The 21,898-nt window shown below is 51.9% G+C and overlaps 1 protein-coding gene across 1 annotated transcript; it reads left to right on the forward strand.

Annotated features, from left to right (window-relative positions):
* Positions 1-739: 739 nt before the first annotated feature.
* On the forward strand, positions 740-2,388 carry LOC117438467 (serine/threonine-protein kinase pim-1-like). Its single transcript, XM_034073981.1, has 5 exons — positions 740-811; positions 892-942; positions 1,261-1,627; positions 1,834-2,010; positions 2,252-2,388. The coding sequence occupies exons 1-5, from the start codon at positions 740-742 to the stop codon at positions 2,386-2,388; spliced, it is 804 nt and encodes a 267-aa protein (XP_033929872.1).
* The last annotated feature ends 19,510 nt before the right edge of the window (positions 2,389-21,898 follow it).

Genomic DNA, 21,898 nt, shown 5'->3' on the forward strand with positions numbered 1-21,898 from the left:
CGCGGGGCTGGGCAGGGCCGCTCCGCCGTTCCACAACGGCTCCTGCGGCCGCGGTGGACAGAGCCGTTGAGAGCGAGGCTGCGGCGGCAGCGGCAGCAGCGGCTTTGGAGTGGCTTTGGAGCGGCTTTGGAGCGGCTTTGGAGCGGCTTTGGAGCGGCAGCGACTTCGGCAGCGACTTTTCCAGCGGCTTTTGAACCGCAGCGACTTTGTCATCGGCAGCAGCGGCAGCAGCACCCCGGCGCGGCGGCGGCAGCTCTCGGCGGTCCGGAGCCCTCCCTCCGCCGCTCCCCGCGATGGTGCCCCCCCGCCGGGGCTCGCGGCGCCGCTCGGCTCTCCCGGTACTGGCAGTGGCGGCGCTGGGCGAGCCGCCGCCGCTGGGTCTGGCGAGGCAGCGCCGCCCCCTGGCGCTCCCCGGCCCGCCCCCAGGCCCCGCCCCGCAGCCGCCCGGCAGCCGCGACCCCCGAGAGCCCTGCGGGGGTGGCCGGCACCGGCAGCGCGCTCGGCCAAGGTGCCCGTGGTGCTCCTCACCCGCATTGACCCGTCGCTCTATCTGCGCCCCGGGAGCGGCGGCGAGCGGCACGCCGCGGAGCCTCGGCCGGGAAAGGCCGGGAATGATGCGGCTCCGCTCGGCCCGGAGCGGCCGCTGGGGGCCGGCGGGGACCCCGCGCGCAGCGACAGCGGCAGCGGCAGCGTCTCTCGCGTCGGGCATGACAAGGAGACCTTCGAGCGGCTCTACCGAATGGGACCGCTGCTGGGGAGAGGCGGCTTCGGCTCCGTGTACTCGGGGGTCCGCCTGGGTGACAACACCCCGGTAAGGGGCGGGGCCGGCGGCGGGGCGGGGAGGCGGCGGGGCCAGGCGAGGCTCAGCCCAGCGCTGCTCTCGGCTTGCAGGTGGCCATCAAACAAGTGGCTCGGGAGCGCATCTCCTCGTGGGGCCAGCGGGTGAGTGCGCGGGGCCACCGGCACAGCGTGGGGCAGGGCTGGTGGGGGTGAGGCGGTGGCGCCGGGAGGGGGGGAAAGCGGGACAGCGCGAGGGGAGCGGCTGTGGAGTCACCGGGGGTCACGGAGCATCCTGGGCAGAGGGTGCCTGGTACCCTTGGGGCCGGCTAGGGGTGCACCAGAGCATCCCTGGGGACTTGGGGGGGGGGCACCTGGGAACAGTGGGGCGGGGCTGGGGGGCATCAGAGCATCCCAGGCAGGGAGGCACAGGATCCCCGGGCCAGCATCAGCCCCGCTAACGGTGCCACGGTCACCCTGCAGCGCAGCGGCACCCGCATTCCCATGGAGATAGCCATGATGAGGAAAGTGCGCTCCGACTGCAGCACCATCATCCAGCTCCTCCATTGGTTTGAGCTGCCCGACTCCTTCCTGCTGGTTTTGGAGCGTCCGGAGCCATCGCAGGACCTCTTTGAGTTAATCAGAAACCGGGGGTTCGTGCCCGAGTCTCCGGCGCAGGGCATTTTCCTCCAGGTGCTGAGGGCCGTGCGGCACTGCCACAGCCGCGGTGTCCTGCACAGGGATATCAAGTCCAAGAACATCATCATCCACTTGGTCACCGGAAAGATCAAGCTAATTGACTTTGGTTGCAGCACCCTCCTTAGGAACATGGTCTACACCAAATTTAGCGGTGAGCGCACAGCCCAGGGTGCTTCCAGCAGCAGGCAGTTTCGGAAACGAGTCACGTGCTGGTGACAAAGTGGCAGGTCACACCGAGTGTGTCTCCCCACGTCCATGGGGCCACCGGTGCAGCCCCTGCATCCCTGGGGATGCACGGCTGAGGATGCGGGAGCAGGCGGCATCCGCCTGATGAGCTGTTCCTGTATCCTGTTGTAGGAACACCTTTGTACTACCCGCCGGAGTGGTTCCTCTACCACTGCTACCACGGCCGTCCGGCGGCGATCTGGTCCCTGGGCGTGCTGCTGTATGAGATGGTGTGCGGGGTCCTCCCCTTCCGGTGCTGCGAGGACATCACCAGCGGGCAGCTCTTCTTCAAGCGCCAGATCTCTGTTGGTAGGTACTCGGCTTGGCGGCAGCAGGGGGAGGTCAAGTTTTAGAGGGTGGCAGCTGATCTCCCTTGGTCAGCTGGAGGAGGTGGCACATGTCCTGCCATCCTGCTCTCCTCTAAACCGGATCATGGAGGAGGAGGTTTGGGTGCAGCTCTGAGCACACCCCAGCCTGGGCGCTGCGGACGGTGGCACAAGGTGGGCAGGAGCCTCCTGCAACTGAGTGGTGGTTCCCGGATGCTCCCCAGAATGCCAGCAGCTCATCAGGTGGTGCTTGAACATGAAAGATTGGGCCAGACCATCCCTGGAGGATTGTGTTCAACCACCCTTGGCTGCAAACATGAACTGCCCCAGGAGACAGCCACACTCCACCCTCACAGCCTGAGCCAGCAGCCGGGCAAGTAAGCCCGGGGTGCCTTCTGGGGGGAGCGTGGGGTTTGTGGGGTTTGGGGGTTTTGGGAGGTTGGGGTTTTTGGCGAGGATTTGGGCTCTTGGAGGGTTAGGATGGATTTTTGGGGCCGGTGGGGATTTTTTGGAGACTTTGAGGGTTTGGGGGTCGGTTTCTTGGGGGGACCTTGTGGGTTTTGCGGAGAGTTGGTGGGTTTGGGTGTTTTGCAGTTTTGGGACCTTGGTGAGGTTGGGTGTTTATTGGGGGATAGGGTGTTTTGGGGGGACTTTTGCAGTTATTGGGGGGGTTGTGGGGATTGGTTGCTGGGTTCTTTGGAGGGCAACAGGTGTCAGAGGGACACCTCGTAAGAGTTCATTCTGCTCTTGTAGCTGAGGCAGTGGTTAGGTTCGGCTCTAGTCTGAGGATAACGCTGGTAACACACGGATTGTATAGTGGTTTCTGATTAGCACTTCCCCTGAGCAAGGCTGATTCAGTCTCTCATGCTCTGCAGTGAGGGCAGGCAAGACCTAATAGCAAAGCAACAGACAATGCGGCTACTGCAACACCAGCCACAAGAACAGCAGCTACTCCAACACCAACCACAACCACTGCGATGACACCAACCATGGCAACAGGCACCGTGACTACTCCAATGGCAAGGACTGTCACTACAGCTGATACGACTCCACAGACAAGCACTGCTGCTATTCCAACAAGGGCAAAAAAAGCAGTGTGGCTACTCGAAACTCAGTGACGAGCAGTGAGGCTTCTCAAACCCAAGCCACAGGTACTGCAGGTACTAGAAGTACAGAGACAGACATATTGGCCACTCGAACACCAAGGACAGTCAATGTGGCTACTACAAGCCAATTCAACATGCCCTGCAGTTAATGCAGCCCCAGGCACAAGCACTGCAGTTGCTCCACCACCAGTTTTCAGCTCTGAAGCTCCTCCATCTCTAGGAAGGAGCAATGGTGTTACTCTAAGGCCTGCTATGTATACAGTGGCTACGTCAACCCCAGCCACAAACACTGCAGCTACTCCAGTGCCAGTCACAAACACTGCAGCCTCTTCAATGCCAGTGACACACACTGCTGCTCCTCCAGCCCCATCAACAAGCAGTGAGGCTTCTCCAACCCAAGGCCTAAGAACTGTGTCTACTACAACCATGGCAGCAGGTACACGGGCTACTCCAATGCCAAGGACAGGTGCTGTGGCTGCTACAGCTCCAATGACACACACACTGCAGGTATTCCAACCACATCAATCAGCAGTGATGCTTCTCCAATGCGAGCCACAAGCCCTGTGGCTACTGCAACCCCAGTTACTGGGGCAGTGGCTACTATGTGGCACTGACAGGCAAAAACACTGCAGCTATTTCAGCCACTGCAACAAGCATAGCAGCTACTGCAGTGCCAGTCACAGCAGTGCGGCTGCTCCAATGCCTGAGGCTGACACTGCCACTACTGCAAACCTCATTGACGAGCAGTGAGGCTTCTCCAAACCAAGCCACGTGCAGTGTGGGTACTCCCCAGACCCACAACTGCCCCACAGGTGACCCCCCAATGATCACCCAGACCCACAACTGTTCCCAAAGTCATCCCCCTGTAACTCCACAGCCACACAACTGCCCCCAAAGAGACCCCCCCACACCCACAATTGCCCCCCAACTGATTCTCCCAAACCCACAACTGCCCCCAAGTCACCGCCCAGACCCACAACTGCCCCCCCAACTGACCCCCCTCATGGTTGCAGCAAACACAGTTCTTAGGCCTTGGGTTGGAGAAGCCTCACTGCTTGTCAATGGGGCTGGAGAAGCAGCAGTGCGTGTCAATGGTGTTGGAGAAGCCGCACTGTTTGTAGAGGAGGTTGACGTAGCCACTGCATACGTTGCAGGCCTTAGAGTAGTGCCATTGCTGCTTCCCAGAGTTGGAATAGCTGCAGGCCTGAAAACTGGTGGTGGAGTAACTGCAGTGCTTCTGCCTGGGGCTGGATTGGCCAAAGTGCTTGTTGATGGGGCTGGAACAGGCACAGTGCCTGTCCTTTGCATTCAAGTGGCTGATGTGTCTGTCACAGTACTTTGAGTACCCACACTGCATGTGACTGCTCCTGAATGAGGCTGCAGGAGCGGCAGTGTCTGTCTCAGACATTGAAGTAGCTGCACTGCTGTGGCTGGCACTGCAGCAGCAGCTGTGCTTGTTGCAGTGGCTGGAATAGCTGCAGTGTTTATGCCTATCATTGCCATGTAGTAGCCACTGTCCCAGTTACTGGGGTTGCCGTAGCCACAGGGCTTTGGCAGGCAGTGAGAAGCCACAGTGCTTGTGGCTCGCACTGGAGAAGCCTCACTGCTGATTGATGTGGCTGGAATACCTGCAGTGTGTGTCAACTGCAACAAGCATAGCAGCTACTGCAGTGCCAGCAACAGCAGTGCAGCTACTCCAATGCCTGAGACAGGACACTGCCGCTGCTGCGACCTCATTCACGAGCAGTGAGGCTTTTCCAAACCAATCCACAAGCACTGTGGATACTCAAAGTACCGTGACAGACACATCAGCCACTTGAATGCAAAGGACAGGCACTGTGCCTGTTCCAGCCCCATCAACAAGCACTTTGGCCAATCCAGCCCCAGGCAGAAGCACTGCAGTTGCTCCACCACCAGTTTTCAGGCCTGCAGCTATTCCAACTCTGGGAAGCAGCAATGGCACTACTCTAAGGCCTGCAAGGAGCCAGCAGCTGTGGCAGGGCTGGGGAATAGTCAGAACAGCATCCCCAGCACCCATGGGATGAGTGCCTTGCTCAGTGCTCTCCCTGATGTGCCTGAGAAAGTGGTGAAGGGTGTCAGATCCAAAGAGCCAGCAGCCGTGGCAAGGCAGGGCAGCAACGAGGACACCATCCCCAACACCCATTATAGGGGTGCCTGGCTCAGTGGTCTCCCTATTGTGCCTGAGAATGTGGAGGAGAGTGGCTGCTCCAAGGAGCCAGCAGCAGTGGCAGTGCTGGAGAACAGCAAGGACAGTGGCCCTGATGTCTGTGATTTGATGGACTTACTCAAAGCACTCCCTGACCTGACTGAGAGTGCAGAGGAGGGCAGCAGCCAGAAAGAACCAGCAGCCGTGGCAGGGCTGGCAGACAATGAGGACTCTGTCCCTGGGGTCTATGATTTGTCTGCCTTGTTCTATGCTCGCCCTGACCAGACTGACAACACGGTGGACAGCAGCTGCTGCAAGGAGCCAGCAGCTGTGGCAGGGCTGGAGAGCAGCAAGGACAGTGGCCCTGATGTGTACGATTTGACAGACTTACTCAAAGCACTCCCTGACCTGACTGAGAAAGCAGTGGAGGGCAGCAGCCGCAAGGAACCAGCAGCAGCGGCAGGGCTGGCAACCAGTGACCACACCAGCCCTGGGATCTATGATTTGTCTGCCTTGTTCTATGCTCTCCCTGACCTGACTGACAACACGGTGGAGAGCAGCTGCCGCAAGGAGCCAGCAGCCGTGGCAGGGCTGGAGAACAGCAAGGACAGTGCCCCTGATGTCTATGATTTGATGGACTTACTCAAAGCACTCCCTGACCTGACTGAGAGTGCAGAGGAGAGCAGCAGCCGCAAGGAACCATCAGCAGCGGCAGGGCTGGCAGACAATGAGGACACTGTCCCCGCAGTCTATGATTTGTCTGCCTTGTTCTGTGCTCTCCCTGACCTGACTGACAACACGGTGCAGAGCAGCTGCCCCAAGGAGCCAGCAGCCGTGGCAGGGCTGGGGAATAGTCAGAACAGCATCCCCAGCACCCATGGGATGAGTGTCTTGCTCAGTGCTCTCCCTGATGTACCTGAGAAAGTGGTGAAGGGTGTCAGATCCAAAGAGCCAGCAGCCGTGGCAAGGCAGGGGAACGACGACGACACCATCCCCAACACCCGTGACAGGAGTGCCTTGCTCAGTGCTCTCCCCAATGGGTCTGAGAACACGGTGGAAGGCGGCTGCCATAAGGAGTCAGCAGCCAGCCCAGCGATCAACAGGGTGACAGATATGGCATCCAGACGGCCCTGAAATCCCAGCAGAGCTACAGGCTGGGCAGATTCTGGTATCTTTTCTGGTATCTTCTGGTATTCTGGTATCTTTTTAAAGATGCATCATCTCCATCATCATCATAATCCCAATCTGGAGCTGTAAGGGGAGTATGATCTTCAACCCTCCCATCCATTGCCCCTGCAGAAATCTGGGCATTTACCTGAGTGCAAGCAGTTTTTATAACTGACTGTTTTTCTGTCTCTGTTAATGCATCCAGGATAACATCTATATCCTTCCAGTCAGGATCTTGACTTTTTACCAGGATCTCAAATTTCTTTGCTACCCCTATAGGGTCATTTCGATTCTCTTTTGCAATCTGTTTCCATCTATCCAAATCTCCTAAAGAAAAATTCACTTTTATTTTGGTACATCCCTCCGGTCCCATTGCTTCCCTCAGAGGGGCCTGCAGAACAGTCTTAGTTTTACTATGAATCTGGGCAGCAACGGGCGGGGAGGGAATTTGTTTTACACTCTGTTCTTGTTCCACACTTTGTTCTTGTTTCACACCTTGTTCTTGTTTTACACTTTGTTCTTGTTTTACATCTGAATCAGGGGTTTCCTCCTCGATCGGAGGTGGATTCTGATCCGGTACTTTTGGGGATATATAATCCTCCATTCTATCCTCAACCCTATGATCCTCAGCTCTTTTCTTAAGTTTCAAACAAATTTCCCCAATATCACAACCAGAACAACATCTTTCCAATTTATTCCCTGCCTGCTTCCTTTCTTTTTCTAAAGCTAAAATTAAGGGATCTGAAGGTGCTATATTAATTCCACGTTCTCTTTGCCACTCCGGGTGATTTCTCAACGTGAAAAACATATCTGCATACATCACTTTATCCCATTTTCCTTGCTGCCTCAGAAACAACATTAATTGTAACAATGTGTTATAATTCAGAGTTCCATTTTTAGGCCATTTCTCCTGATCTTCTGGGGTGTACAAAGGCTACCACTGGTTACAATATTTTACCAATGCTCTTTTATTTACCGAGCCCCCAGGAGACCCTCCCAGGTCTTTCCAGTGTGCCAACATGCACCCTAAAGGACTCTTTTGCATGATCTCTTCACTCTGCTGATTTCCCATTATCAATCTCTCACACACACGGGATCCCACAGACACACTGCACACAATTACAACACTTGGAACAGATACAGAGACTAAAATTCTATCAAACAGACCACAGTTAATAACACAATTTTAACAATCTGTCACCGATACCAAAATCACAGAACCAAAATCAGCACTAGAACGAACCGGAACAAATCGGATACCAATACCAATTCGAATACTTATACCAATAAGGTTCAAACCGTGTCCACAAGACACCCCCTGTGTCTTGTAGGACTCACCCAAATCACAAGAAGCCCCCTGCTTCTTGCGAGTGTATCCCAACGGACGCTAGCAGCCGGGTATACGCCTTTACCTACGAGATTTCCTATCTCGATTTATGGAAGGCTTCCAAACCATGCGTACGCTTACCAACCCAATTTACCAAACCGAGATGCCCCCTGCACCTTACAGACTATACCTTTGATGAAGATGGTCCTTGTCTGCTCCTGCACTGATCCCAATGAGACCAGGGGTCCCTCCAGGAAAAATTCACGAGGGCCCTAGGGAGCCCTGTCCTCAGCGGGTCCTGCAGCCGAGCAGAGAGGCTCCCATCTGGGGTGACAAATGGATACGGAGACAACTCCAGGAACAAACTTGCCAACACAGTTTTCAAGCTCACAAGCAGCTATTCTTTATTGCGGTGCCAGCAGACACGGGGGATAACTCCTCCTAACGTGTGTCTCCCTTATTGCTACACAAGCCATCCTCATATAGCCCTTGGGCACACATACATATTCATGAGGTTACATATGGATTACATCATTTTCCAGAAAGCTCCCCGCATGCATACAGAATTCATTAGCACCAGAGACATAACAGTCCCCTTGTCCTCCTACTTATCAGTTAGTTTACCCATAGCCCATCCTGGACACCTGCTATTCCCAGATACTCCTTATCCCTGCGTCCTGTTTTTCTAGACTGTTTTTCTTAAAACTACCTCAACAAGAACGATTTATCTTATGCCAGTATGTTCTCTAGCTGGACTCTATTATTTCTTCTATGTACTAAGCACCTCAGTAACTTTCCACTGCTACTGCTACAAAGCCATCGAACTTAACATTACTTACAACTAATTTTAAAGGTTTATATATTCCATTTTGTGATTTTATGTTCCCCTTGTTTCAGAGAAGAGATTCAGAGCTCTGCGCTGCAAAGCCAGCTCCTGGCAGGGCCAGCTTCTTAGCACACGGCAGGGATAGCAATCCTTTTCAGCTGGATAGGCAGGGCTAGATTCTAGGAATGCCTTTTGGAGGAGCACCGCAGAGCTCACCATTCTCATCCCCCACGCAGCCAGGGGCAGAAGCCATCAGCAATGGGATGCGGACATGCTTGCAGAGATGCCAGCGCTTTGGAGCAGCCACTGATGCCCTGCCACGTGTAGGAAGGATGGATTCTTGCCCCCAGGCTCCATGAGGTCAGGGGCCTTTGGCCACTCTCAGCAGCCCCTGAGGTGGCTCCAGACTGAGGGAGAATAGGGCTTGGGCATCTGCGGGGAGGTGTGAGCAGCCTGTGGAGCAGGAGCAGGTCCTGCTCCCATGCTCAGGGAGAGCCGATCGCCAGTGCTGGGGTCAGGAAGGAATTTTCCCCCGGGCCACATTGGCACTGGTCCCGGGGGTTTTTTGCCTTCCTCTGAGCATGGAGCAGGACCACTTGTCAGGGCTCCTCTGCTCCATTCTGGCTGCACTACTGCCTGCTGCTCGTGCACCATGAAGGTGGCCCCTGGTGTCCTGCAGCTGGGGGGGGAAGGCTTTTTTTCCCGCATGAAGGGCCTGCCAGTGTCCCCGCGGGTTTTTTGCCTTCCCCTGCAGCGGTGAGCCAGCCCCTTGACAGGGCTCCTTTGGGCTATTGTGGCCCAAGGGCTGCTGCTCCTGCTCCACGCAGGTGGCCCCTCATGCCCCCATGCATGTGGGGGGAGGAAGCTTTCACCACTCCCGGGGTAGCCCCTGGACGTTGCTGCTTTCCTCTGTCGCACTGAGCACAGCCCCTTGACAGGGCTCCCCTTTGGGCTCGCTTCTTGCCCGCTGCTCTCGCACCTGCAGCCCAGCACTCCTGCCCTCCCACTCTCCAGCTCCACTGCAAGCTCGCAGAGGGAGCCACTGCTGCTCTTCCCTTGGCTCTGTATACCCGGGCCTTCTGCCTTCTGCACAGCAGCACTGTGCTGCAAGGCCTGGATGCTTGTGAGCATCGCCCCTGAAACCAACCCACAGCAAACCCCATGATGGAACATCATGGAAAATTCGGTCAAAGATAAGAAACCAAACTAAAATCAAATGAAATCCTAAAATAAAAGCTTTTTTTCACTTGTAAGCTTTGTGTTTCACCTCCTTGAAAGTGGTTTTGGAGCTGAAAAAACCCTGGCATTGCAGGGCAATAGCAGTGCCACTGTTATTCAGCTCGGGCTGGGTGTAGGGAACGGCATGGGATGGGAGGCAATGGATTGGCATGGAATGGAGGGTGCTACTTTTCATCTTTAGCATTGAGCACATCCTCTTGTCAGGGCTCACCTTTGGCTTCACTTCTTGCCTGCTGCTCTCACACCTTCAGGGCTCTTGATTAAAAACTTATGTTCATCTAGAATCTTAAAGCATGACCTGGGTATAGTGCTGGGTAAGAACTCCTGCATAACTGCAGATGTAGGGTTTTTCTCTTCCTGGGGATACCTGAAATTTGTAGATTGTCTAAAGCAGCTGCTCTTAAGTTAGAGCATATGAAATACTTTTCAAGAATAAGGCCTCTAAGACATGTTAACATATACCTGCACCACTGCTTTGTGCACTGGAGCAAAGCTCCTCCCATCATCCTGAGGCATCTGCTCTGTTTCTCTGTGTGATAAATTGCAAAAAGCTGGGGTTTTACAGCTCTTTTTGGTACAGTGGTAGCATAAACTTTTATGATTGAGGGAAACGAGGTTGATTTATTATGAGGCTAATACACAGTAAGTGCTCGTTGATTTTTCATGTCCCACTCTAGCCTTCATTTGAAATGTATTTATTTTAAAACCTCCCATCTGAATATTCATTTCAAACCAGTCTCTTACTTTGCTGTAATACACAACAGACCCTGGTTATTTTTCAGGTGTTCAGTCCTATTTGCAGGGAAAATATTTCTCCTGGAATCAGTCACAGGAAAAACCTACACCAGTGTTAATAGCAGAGCAGGATAAATGTCATTGAATATCCCTGGACTCAAGCTTCATCGCCAAATTGAGCTTCCCCTTCCCCACCTTAACGGCTTCCTCCCACCACGAGAAGCAACTTCCCAACGGGATGAAACAGTGTGATGCAGTGGTTCCCACCTCAGCTGGCTTTTGAAGCCCGGTGTGTGCTGCAACCCGGTGCCCACAGTGAGAGGGGTGTAGAAGGGATGGGAGGAATAAGGAGCAAGGCTTGGAATTGCTCAGGCCAGAGATAAGGGACAAGAGACTGTGATTGTCCTACACTCGCAAGCACTGGAGCAATGCAGTGAGAAGCTGGCAGTGTTTCCAGAAGCAGAACTGTAAATGGTCAGCAGACGGGTGACCCCGATCAATCCCTCGCTTCCCCATCCTAGATCTTCCAATCAACCGAGTGCAGGGGGTCTTGCAGCTGCCCCAAGCCATGGCCTTGTGTCCCCACAACTGCAGCAGCAGCAGCAGGACAGGGAGGTGGCCCCAAGACTGCAGATGTACTTGTGCAGGAATGCACACACAGCTCTTGGTTTGTGTTTGGGGTTGGGAAACCACCTTGTACTCCTGGGCACCCTGTGTGCGGCTGCACACGCAGGCACACGAAGCTCCACAGTGCAACTGGAGCAAGCGGAGAACAACTTGATCTTGCTGGAAACCAGCTCTAAAGGCTGTGTCTGGGAAGCTGCAGTGTAGCAGGAGCACACGCATGGCCTTCGCTTCCCTCCTGACCCGTGTGCCCGGCTGTTGCCTCACTCGGGTCTGTGGCTGTGAAGGCAGAGACAGAATGCATCAACAGAAGGTCCCAGCAGTTGGAAAGGGAAGTCATGGGCACGGGCCTGGAGCAACTTCTCTTGACTCACTGCTGTGTCAGTCACACCTGGACATGGGCGAGAGAAGCTTCCAGAAGTCCAGGAACTGGGGCCAATAACCAGGGGTGTGTGCGAGCCCCTGGGGCTCCCTCTCCACACCAAACACCCCCATTGGAAGACTGGTGATCTCTCCATTTCTCTGCATCCCCAACACTCCCCTTTCTCTCTTGCTCTCTCTCTTTTTCTTTCAAGTTGCTAAGTAACACAATGCCCACCTCAACTTCTCATGGAGCTGCAGGGCTCAGGTGGAGTCCAACTGTGAGAGGGGCAACATTTTCAGGATATTTGCTCCATTAAAGCTGGTGTGTATGTAGGGACCTCAGGTGTTATCTCAGCTGAATGCACACAGAAGGGCTTTGGAGGGAGATACAGATTAGACATTAGGCAGAAGTTCTTCCCTGTGAGGGGGGCTGAAGCACAGGCACACGTTACCCGGAGAAGCTGTGGCTGCCCCATTCCTGGAAGTGTTCAAGACCAGGTTGGATGGGGCTTGGAGCAAACTGCTCTAGTGGAAGATGTCCCTGCCCCTGGCAGGGGGCTGGAAGTGGAGGAGCTTTAAGGTCCCTTCCAGTCCAAACCAAGCTGGGATTCATGATTCATGAATCAATAGCATGTTGTAGAGAGGATGCCCTCAAAGGGAGGATTTGAAAGGAACTCCCATGCTTTTCCAGAACACACAGAGCATTTCCCAGTCTGAAATATAGGTAATATTGGACAGAGACCATACAGCCAAAGGGAGGCAGAGCTGAGCTGCAAGTAAGGGGTGTCCAGGCGGACATCCACTCTTCGTGCTGCTGTCTTCCTTCCCCTCCAAAACTGGTTTTGGAGATGGATCAGCTTTGCCCAGTGGAAGGCTCCCATCTCCACCGCTCTCTGCAGTCAGCTTGTCTTCACCCATGCCGTGAATTGCAGGGTGCATCCTAAGGTTCCAGGGCCTTGTTGGAAACCCAGGAGTTACTTGGCCTTTCCTTTATTTCCAGATTCCGGTCCCAGGTGGAAGGAGATGAAGAGGCAATGTGTCAGCCAGAGCACACGAGTCACAGACACCTTGGTAGCTCACTGGCATTAGGTGCGTTGTGCTTTAAGCCCAGCTGGCAACTCAGCACCAGGCAGCCACTCACTCAGCCCCCCTTCCCCAGCCTCTCTCCAGGCAAGATGGGGGCGGTTGGGGAGGAGGAGAATCCAAAGAATTCTCCACGGGTTGACATTAAGAACAGACCCGTAACTGAAGTATAATATAAAACAACTTTTACTACTACTATCCCATGGACTGAGGTAAGAACAGTCCCATAGCAAGCATAATATACAACTACTTCTACTAGTACTAATAATGGTAATAACTATGATGACAAGAGACAATATAAAACTAAAAGGGCAAAGGAAAAAACCAGTAGTCAGCAGTGATGCACAATAGAGATGCTCAGCACAACCCTGCCCTATCTGCAGCCTGCCCCTTCGGGGTGACTCCCCCCAGTTTCTATACTGGGCATGACGTGCTGTGGATGGATACCCCTTTGGCTCGTTTGGGTAAGGTGTTTTGTCTCTGCTTCCTCCTGGCTTCACATGCCCCTCCTCGCTGACAGAGCATGAGACTGAAAAGTCCAAGGCTGCACATCTTCTGTCCTGCCCTGACTGTGCTGGCAGAGCCTGACAGGGAGAGCTGCCCAGGAGCATCGGGTGCTCCCTGTGCGGCTCTGGCTTTGGGAGCAGGGCAGAGCTGAGCTCCAGGGCAGCCGCACAGCAGGAAAGCGGCTCTGCCACTGCAGGGGCGGCTGCTGCCATTGTGGGGGTCATGACACGTGGGCTCAGCAGCCTGAGGCTGCCGGTGCCTTCCCAGGCTCCTCCGAGGGGTGGGAATTGGGGCTGATGGTGGTGTTGAAGTGGGATCCGCTTTCCCTGCTGACAGCCCCCAGGCCTCCCTGGCCACTTCTTTACTGTCCCTCTCATTCCTGTCCAGCTGGGCTGGTGGCAGGACCTGCACTCACAAAGTCCTCAACACTCACTCCCAGCTTCTTTCCACCCTGGGTCCCGAAGCTGCAGCTGCTTTGGGCTCCTCTTCTCCCCTGTGAGGAGCAAGGGTGCACGGGCACTTGGATAACCAGGGGGAGGTTTCTCTGAGCTCCATCATTTTGCCACCTTCCCTCCTCTGTCAAGTTGCTCTTGGTCACACTGCAGCACTGGAGCCATGAGCCACAGCCATGGGCCAGCCAGAGCTACAGGTGCTGTGCTGAAGCTGAGCACAGCTGTTGATTCTTCACCCTGGGGCTGGTGTTCAGAGAACCTTACAGCATCTCTTCTCTCCCCATTCATGGCAGGTGGGACAGATGGAAACTGAGTCACGTTGTGTTGGCCCAAGGAGGACCACATGCTTGGCAATGCCCTCCACTCCATGGTCATGAAGAAGTAAGTGGAGTCTCCACAGCCCCTGGTACCACTGGGGGTTCCTCTGTCTCCTCTTCTGCCCTTCTTCTCACTAAGTTGCATCTCAGTTGCTGCTGGAACAAGGCAAAACGACCTCTGTGCATGCCTGTTGGAGTATGAATATCAGAGCTGGTGCCAGAGGCAGTATTAGTATAGTAGGTAGCTGGTACCTACCCTCTCTCTTAACAGGATTCACTTTCCTCCTTGTGCTGTTAGCCCTGAGAGCACTTAATCGTCCTTGATGAGTCTGAAGAGCCTCACCTGGGGCCTCCACACACACCCTGCCCCCAGGCTCAGGAGCTGCTCAGCTCAGGGCTTTCAGTCCCTCCTGAGCTCTGTTGTATCAATGTGGGTCTTCAGCTCAGCCTGTCCTGAGCTGTTGGATGCTGAGCCATGGACTGACCTCCTGAGCCAACATCAGCCTCTCCTCATTGTTGTACATTGTACATCTGCTTGGTGGTCATAGGTTTTGTCTGACCCTCTTTACCCTCCCCTGACCTGCAGATTGTCCTCCTGGCCTGGCCTCGGACCTCTTTCACCCCCACAAGCCTGTGTGGTGACCTGGACCCTTGCCTGGCCCTGGCTACCACCTCTGCACCCACCTTACTCCCTAGCTTGGGTGCTGTGGGACAGGGCTGGCCAAGTGAGCTCTCTGCCCTACTGGCTGGCTTACAGCTCATGCTCCCAGCTCCCCATCCCGTAAGGAACGGCCAACCCTCACTGCTCTTATGGTTAGTGCAGAGGAAATGGAATGACAGACATGTGACAGACTTCTGAATGTCTTATGTGGCTCTGGGTAAGACAATGTGCAACTCTGTAAGTACAGGTGGTCAGGCTGTATCTGTGTCACCTTCTGGGGCAAGCGCTGTCAGAAAAGAGGGTAGGAACAGCCAGTATTAAGCAAATAGATCATCTGTAATGGTTGCATCAAGATGCAGGAATTGATGCTGGAAATTAATAATCCTGCTGCCCCATTAAAATGGCTTCATTCTGATCTTATTGAACTGGGAGGCACTGGGGGTTTGTGAAGACTCACTGGGAAGGCTCAGAAGAATTCCAGCAGGAAGTTCAATGCATCATCTCAAATGACAGTCGCACTGCAAATGCCATGGGAATTCTCTGATAGATCCTCAGGACAAGAAAAAGAGCAGCGTTCTGCAGCTCAGAGATAGATGGAAGGGTGTGAATAAGGTTAGAGGGGGTGTCCTTTGAACACATCCCTCCCATAAGACCCTCAGTCATATTAGAGATGTCCTGAGCCCCAGCAGGTCTGAGGTGGCCCAAGCCTCTGACTTCCCTGAGATTTGCTGTGGATTGGCCTGGGTTTCACTGCTCTCTTCCCCTTGCCCTTCCTGCAGCCCTGATGTGGAGTTCTGTGGCTACTGCATCACACACCCCTCTGAAAGCAAGATCAGCTTCTGCATCCAGACCAGAGGTATGGGGTGTGCATTGCTTTCATGTTCAGAGCCCTTCTTTTGTGGAATCCCCTCTGCTCATGTCAGGTTTCCAACCACGAGTCATTTCAATAAAGAACACCACTCTTCTCCCTCTTCTCTGCAGGCACGGTACTGTAGTGCTGGGGTAAGGTAGATCTGCTGTGTCCAGGCAGAGGTGATGGGTGCTTCATCTGCCCCTAAATCAGCAGCAGTTTTGGAAAGCCAACCCCGAGTGTGCTGACATACAGAGCTGCAAGGAGATCATTTGCTTCTGCTTCTTCTTGCTTGTCTGGCAGCTTTGGTCATCAGGCTGTGAACCAAAGCTCTCTTGAAAAGTCTGTGCTGTCTTTTGACTTGCCTCCCAGAGGGGTCTGTGTTCCCTGTTAATAGGCAGGCACTGACAGCTCTGAGCCTCAGAACATCACTCACTCCTCCCAGCACACCAGCCCTTTCAGCTCAGTCCACTGCCCTCCATGTAGGCTCCACAGCTTTGTCTGCTGCCGCAAGAGGACAGTGTTTATTTCCTTCCTTCCTTATGGGGCTCTTCCCCTGAGGATCAAGTTTGTGCTTGGTGGCTCTTTCAGTTCCTACAGATGAGTAGTGCTGAGGCTGTTCTTGCTAAGGGAACCCCTTCCCTGTGGGGCTGCCTGCAGGCTTTGGCTCTGCCCTTCCTGCACCATAGCCTGGGCCTGAGCTCAGCTCTCAGGGTGCTGATGGTGAGCTGGTAGGAGGGATGTGTGTGGCGTGTGCCTGGTGTAAGAACCTGTTCCCATCATGGGGGAACAACCGCACTGCCAGAGCGCTGAGGGAGAGGGCCACCAACCCCTTTGGACACCACTGACCATCTTCTTTCCCAAAGGGACCCTTCCTGCTGTTGAGCCATATGGGTGTTTGCTGACATGTACTCAACACCTTTGAGGTGAGACTATTCCTGAAGAGTTCAGGGGCTTTTCTGTCTCTTGGTCTCAGAGGTGAGAGGAAGGAGCTGACAGCTGTGTTGTAGGCATGAAGAACCTACAGTTATCTCAGCCTTTCTCTGCCTGACCTGCAGCATGGCCTGGCTTCCTGTTCCTTGGAGTGAATGTAAAGCTCCGTCACTTCTGAAGGTACCTGGAGCACTGTCAGAGCTGCTCAGGATCCTCTGCACTGGACAGAGGAGCCACAGCACAGAGCAGAGTGGTGGGCATGGGGTGTACAAGCCGCTCAGGTGTGTGTGCTGTTAACATTTGTTCTTTGTTCTTGCTTGCAGAGGAGTGTGAAGGAGTACAGGGCCCATATTTTCACCCTGCCTGACAAACCATCCAGATGCATTCATCTGTATTGAGACGGAGACAAGCTGGCACTGCAGCTGATATGAGTCATTGCTGGTGAAGAGTTACGGAGAGGTTTGATCTCTGCACATCTAACAGATAAAAATGATCAGGTTTTAAAAACACAAGTTGTACTTTGCTGGCCTTGCCTCTGTGGTGATTGGGAAGTGCTGGTCCTGCACAAGCTACCCTGCTTGCCTGTGTGTCTCCTGGGCCTTCATGCTTGGTGCTGCAGCGATGGGTGGTTAAGGATAGATTCTGCTGCACAATGTTGATAATAGGCACAGATAAGTGGGAGAAAAGGAGGGGACACACTCATAGGTGAGAAAAGAATAAGGATGTCCTCCTTGGACATCTTCCTGCCACCCCAAAAGCAGGCTGATACTTGTTAGGAATAGAAATGGAAGGACCTAGGCAAAGAGGTAGGGTTCAAGTCTCTTGCCTTAGTGAAGCAGTTAAACTGGTAACGGATTTCAGGGGTTTAATTGAAGTTCTGCCCAAAGTTCTCGAGCCTTTAGTAAAGGAGTGAATTAATACTGAATTGTTCCCAGTGTGATTTGACAGCATCATGTGGCACATTGGTGATGAGTTGCTGCAGCATTTTCAAAGGAAGTTCAGGAATAAAAGATCCTATTTTTGTGCTATTTCTCTCTGCAGTAAGCAGCAAGAAACCTCCTCTTTGTCCACCTCCTACGAGGAGCAAGTTTGATCCTTTCTAGAGCGGTTCTCATTGAGATGATCTTTGTGTGAAATTTCTCACTGCCTCTTCCTCAGTGTCCCCCTTGCAGCCGATGTGAGCTGTGCTTCACAATGTGCTGCAGGCGGGAGCAGCAGCAGGAGTCCTGCAAGGGAGGAGCAGTGGTTGGTGGGCTTTGAGGAGCAGTCATGTCCCAAGCAGAAGGGGTGCGCGTTGAGAACTGGTAAGGGGAAAGGACCGTGAAAAGCTGAGGCTGAGTGAGCAAGAATGGTCAGGCCACGATGCTCTCCAGGGGTAGTGGATCGGCTCCTGACGTTTCAGGCAGGTCCCAGTGCATAAAGGAAGAGTTTCTCTGGGACTTGACTGAGTGGCCACTCCTCAGGCAGCTGCAGCAGCTGATAGAGGTGGATTAAAACCTGCTTGTCCCAGTACACGAGCAATTTTGGGTTAGGGTTAGCATTAGGGGATAGGGGTTAAGGTTTAGGGTTAGTGTTAGAGTTAGTGTTAAGGTTAGGGGCTTTAGAGTTAGGTTTAAGCTTAGGGTTTGGGTTAGGTGGTAGGGGCTGTGGTCAGGGGTAGCTTTAGCCTTAGGCTTAGGGGTAATGTTTAGGTGCTCGGCACTAAAAGGGCAGGGATTGGGTTAGTGTTAGATTTAGTCTCAGGGGTTCAGGTAATGTTTAGTGTTCTGGTTAGGATTATGTTTAGGAGTTAGGGATAGGCTTAGGGGTTTGGGTTAAGGTTAGACTTAGGGATTAGGTTTTCGTTTAGGTTGAGTTTTAGGGTTAGGTGTAGAATGAGTTTTAGCATTACAGGTTTGAGTTAGGTTTAGCGGTGAGATTTTAAAGTTTGGCTGCTCCATTGTACCCAGATTTCATGTGCCATGTGACTCTAGGTTTGCGCTTTTCAAGGAGACAGGACAATCTTGGTACAGAGATACTGCACAGTTCAGAGATAAGTGTTCTATGGAGACAAAAACCAAGTTACACTGGTTAATCAGATACTCATTTATCCCTACTGAGTATTTTTTACAGGAATCTCAAGGGTTTAGATATAACACCCTTCCCTCTGTTTTCCTGGAATGGGAAAAGGAAAGCACGTCAGGTAGGTAGTTATCCACAATTAGAGCACGGAACAGGCTGCTTTCAAATGCCAGCATTTGTTAAGCTTCAACATTATGCCAAAAGACCAAACTGTAAAAATTCTTCAAATAAAGACAGAAGAGGGAAATATTCTAATTTTGATTATTGTCAGTTGAAAGGGTTTCTGAAGTACCTTTTGCCAGATTCCCAAATGCCAAGAGTGCCCTTGTTCATTTGCTGGTGGCAAAGTAAATGTGGTTGGGAACTTCAGCCTGAACATTCCTGTTCACCCCTTCCCAACTTTTCAGGCTGTCAGTTTACAGAAGCTCCAACACCTTCAGCTATGAGAGCTGAAATCTAAATCAAATTACAGATCAAAAATCCAAGGAGAAACACCCCACGACCATCATCCCCAAACCCCTCCATCAAATAGTGATAGAAAGAGGAAATTAAAGCTGAAGAACGGGGACGTTCCAATGCAGAACTGCACACATAAGTAAAAATGTTTTGAGCTGTTTCAGTACAACTTCAACTTTTCTTCCCAAGTGGAAGCACACTTACCTAAAGGAGCCCCAAACCATTAAAAGCACCAAACACAACCCAGGCCTGCACAGAGAAGATTCTTAGGTAGCCAGCACTTTCCTTTTAGAGTCTTTTCCTGCTGTTTTTGCCCGCTACATAATTATCAAGCACTACTTCTTAACCACAACTAGGTGACCTCCACAGCCAGATGCTGAGCTGAGCTTATTACAGGTCCCCAAAAGCACAGCATCTGCACTTCACACACCTTCAGAATGAAACAGATGTGACTGTTTTCTGGGATACAATCACTCTATGAACCCCTGCTTTGCTCTCACAGTTGCCTAGCTGTGAAATGAATTCTAAGAGCTCAAAACACCATCCTTTCACTGTGCCTAAGTGAGACTTAGCAAGAGACTATTACACACTACGCTACTACTTTACCCATGGCAGTTCAAGTACAAGTTAGCAGAAGCCTAAGGGTTTAGTTTTGTTACTCTTAACATCATTCCACTACATGTTCTGGGAAAAGGCAGTTCAATTGCTCAAACTGTATTTTAAGCAATAAATAAAAAATAAGTGCCAGGAAAAAAAATCAGCATCTTTCTCAAGAGCATCATCAATGTAACAGCAGAATCACATGGCTGGCATGAACCTCAAAGGTCAGCTAATCCATCTCCCAGAAAAGCTCAGTTACATCCCTATTGTCATTGCTGACATACTCTTCTCCAGATCTCCCTAGGTTTAATTCCTCAGCACACTGAGGCAGCCTAGAGCTCCACCAGCCCTTCAGCAGCTGAATTTATCTCACTCACTCTATACCACGAGGCTGCTCTGCTGCAATATAAACTACTCATTTCTCTTTCTATGCACCACAAATTTGATAACAACTTACTTTACTCCTCCTTGCAGCCATCTTTTGTCTATTTGCAAATACGAATCTCTTCTCTGCATCAAAAAGGCCAAGTTTATTCATTAGGGACTGCAGTGATAGGACAAGGGGTAACGGGTTGAGACTCAAACCAGCAGACGTTTAGATTGGATATAAGGAAGAAATTCTTTACTGTTAGGGTGGTGAGGCACTGGAATGGGTTGCCCAGGGAGGTTGTGAATGCTCCATCCCTGGTAGTGTTCAAGGCCAGGCTGGATGAAGCCTTGGGAGATATGGTTTAGTGTGAGGTGTCCCTGCCCATGGCAGGGGGCTTGGAACAAGATGAGGTCCTTTCCAACACTAACTATTCTATGATTCTATGAGCTTGGCCACAGGTTGTGTTTTCAAGGTGCTGAGAATATTCTTGCTCTGCTCTGGACTCTCCCATTTTTATGAAACTCAGCATACAAAAGTGGACAATGCCCAGCACAGCAGGATTTGCACATCCCACAAGTTACACCTCTGACAACTCATCCTGAAACAGTGTTTCCCTCATTCACGGAAGCACAGGAAGTGAACTACAAAGGGAAACTAAGCCAGCAATAAAGACCACTTCTATAGAAATGAAAAAAAACCCACAGACCTACAACCCAAAAACCAGAAATCAGTTTTCCTCAGCCTCTGCTTCTACAGGTGGTTAACCCCTCCTAAGCACAGTAGCTCCTATTGCTCACTTGCTCTGCATTTCAAAACCCTGAAAACACCTTCCAAAAGAAAGATCATTCTTTAAATATACATTATAGGTAATTATATATTCAATTATAATATATAATATATAAATTTAGGAAATACATATATGCACTCTTCAAAAAAACTGGGAAAAAAAGCCAACAGAAAAGAGTTTTAGTGCCTTGTGGCTGGACTCGTGTACACTGCTGTCTGCTGCTGCATTGGCTGTCATGTCACTCAAACTTCCCATCCGCAAAGCCCCTTCCTGACTGAGCAGAAACCCCTCTTCCTGCTGCCACTGATCTAAGTTTCAGCCTTCTTAACACTCTGGAATTATGGGATTGTACCTCCCCAGCGGCTGTATCCGCCTCACTCTTTCCCTTTGCCTTCTACTGGGAGCTGATGAACTTGTAAGGAATTCTCATTATTAGCTCAATATTCCAATCTGCCCCGTAAAAAGGGAATGGAACATCAAAATATACATGGAAATTTGCCCATGTTATGTAAAGTTGATTCTAGGCTCATTTTTGCAAGTTACAAACCAGACGATTACCATTGCGGTAATAAAGGGAACAAAGTAGAGAGGCTGCCATCAAAGTAAGAGAGCACTACTTCATTTGCCATTTATTTGCCACTGGGATAATAAAGTTACTAAGTGGGGTGAAGACTGTCACTTGAGTTACCATACAGTACTGCAACTCAGGAATTCACTATGAATACAAAAAGAAAAACAGCCCATTTATGGCAAAAGCAGAGATACTTCTTTTTCTCTCTTAGCTCTTTCTTTGCTTTGGGCTGGGGAATGGAGGGCAGAGAGAAATTAATTTCCAATCCAGAATGGATTTTTAAACAATTTAGCAGTGATTTTAAATTATAAGCCATAGATTAGGCAATTAGCATCCCTGTAGCAGTGTCAGCCTACAGATACCACAAGAAAGAAGTATAATTAGACACCAATTTTTAACAAGGTGCTTTGAGAATCAAATCATTCAAGGATACACAAAACATTAACAAACCCCAAACCAGCTGCATTCTGGCATGGGTCTTTGGGCCCAGAAATAAACACTGGTCGGAGTAAAAGCATGTGAAAGGGAGAACTGCAAGCCATGCGAAATATCGCCAATGAAGGCACACTTTCATCTTCAAGCTGGGTGATTTGGCATGTTTGTGTAACCTTACTGGGAACTGCATCTGAGGGGAGGTTGTCAAAGAAACTTAGACATTCACCACACTTG

Source organism: Melopsittacus undulatus, unplaced genomic scaffold, assembly GCF_012275295.1.
Source record: "Melopsittacus undulatus isolate bMelUnd1 unplaced genomic scaffold, bMelUnd1.mat.Z mat_scaffold_355_arrow_ctg1, whole genome shotgun sequence".
NCBI lineage: Eukaryota > Metazoa > Chordata > Aves > Psittaciformes > Psittaculidae > Melopsittacus > Melopsittacus undulatus.

Bases quoted from the DNA above. Each gene is read 5' to 3' on its own strand.
- LOC117438467 (XM_034073981.1), top strand. From the start codon at position 740: ATGGGACCGCTGCTGGGGAGAGGCGGCTTCGGCTCCGTGTACTCGGGG. The intron at 812-891 runs GTAAGGGGCGGG...CTCGGCTTGCAG, and splicing joins GCCTGGGTGACAACACCCCG to GTGGCCATCAAACAAGTGGC. The intron at 943-1,260 runs GTGAGTGCGCGG...GTCACCCTGCAG, and splicing joins TCTCCTCGTGGGGCCAGCGG to CGCAGCGGCACCCGCATTCC.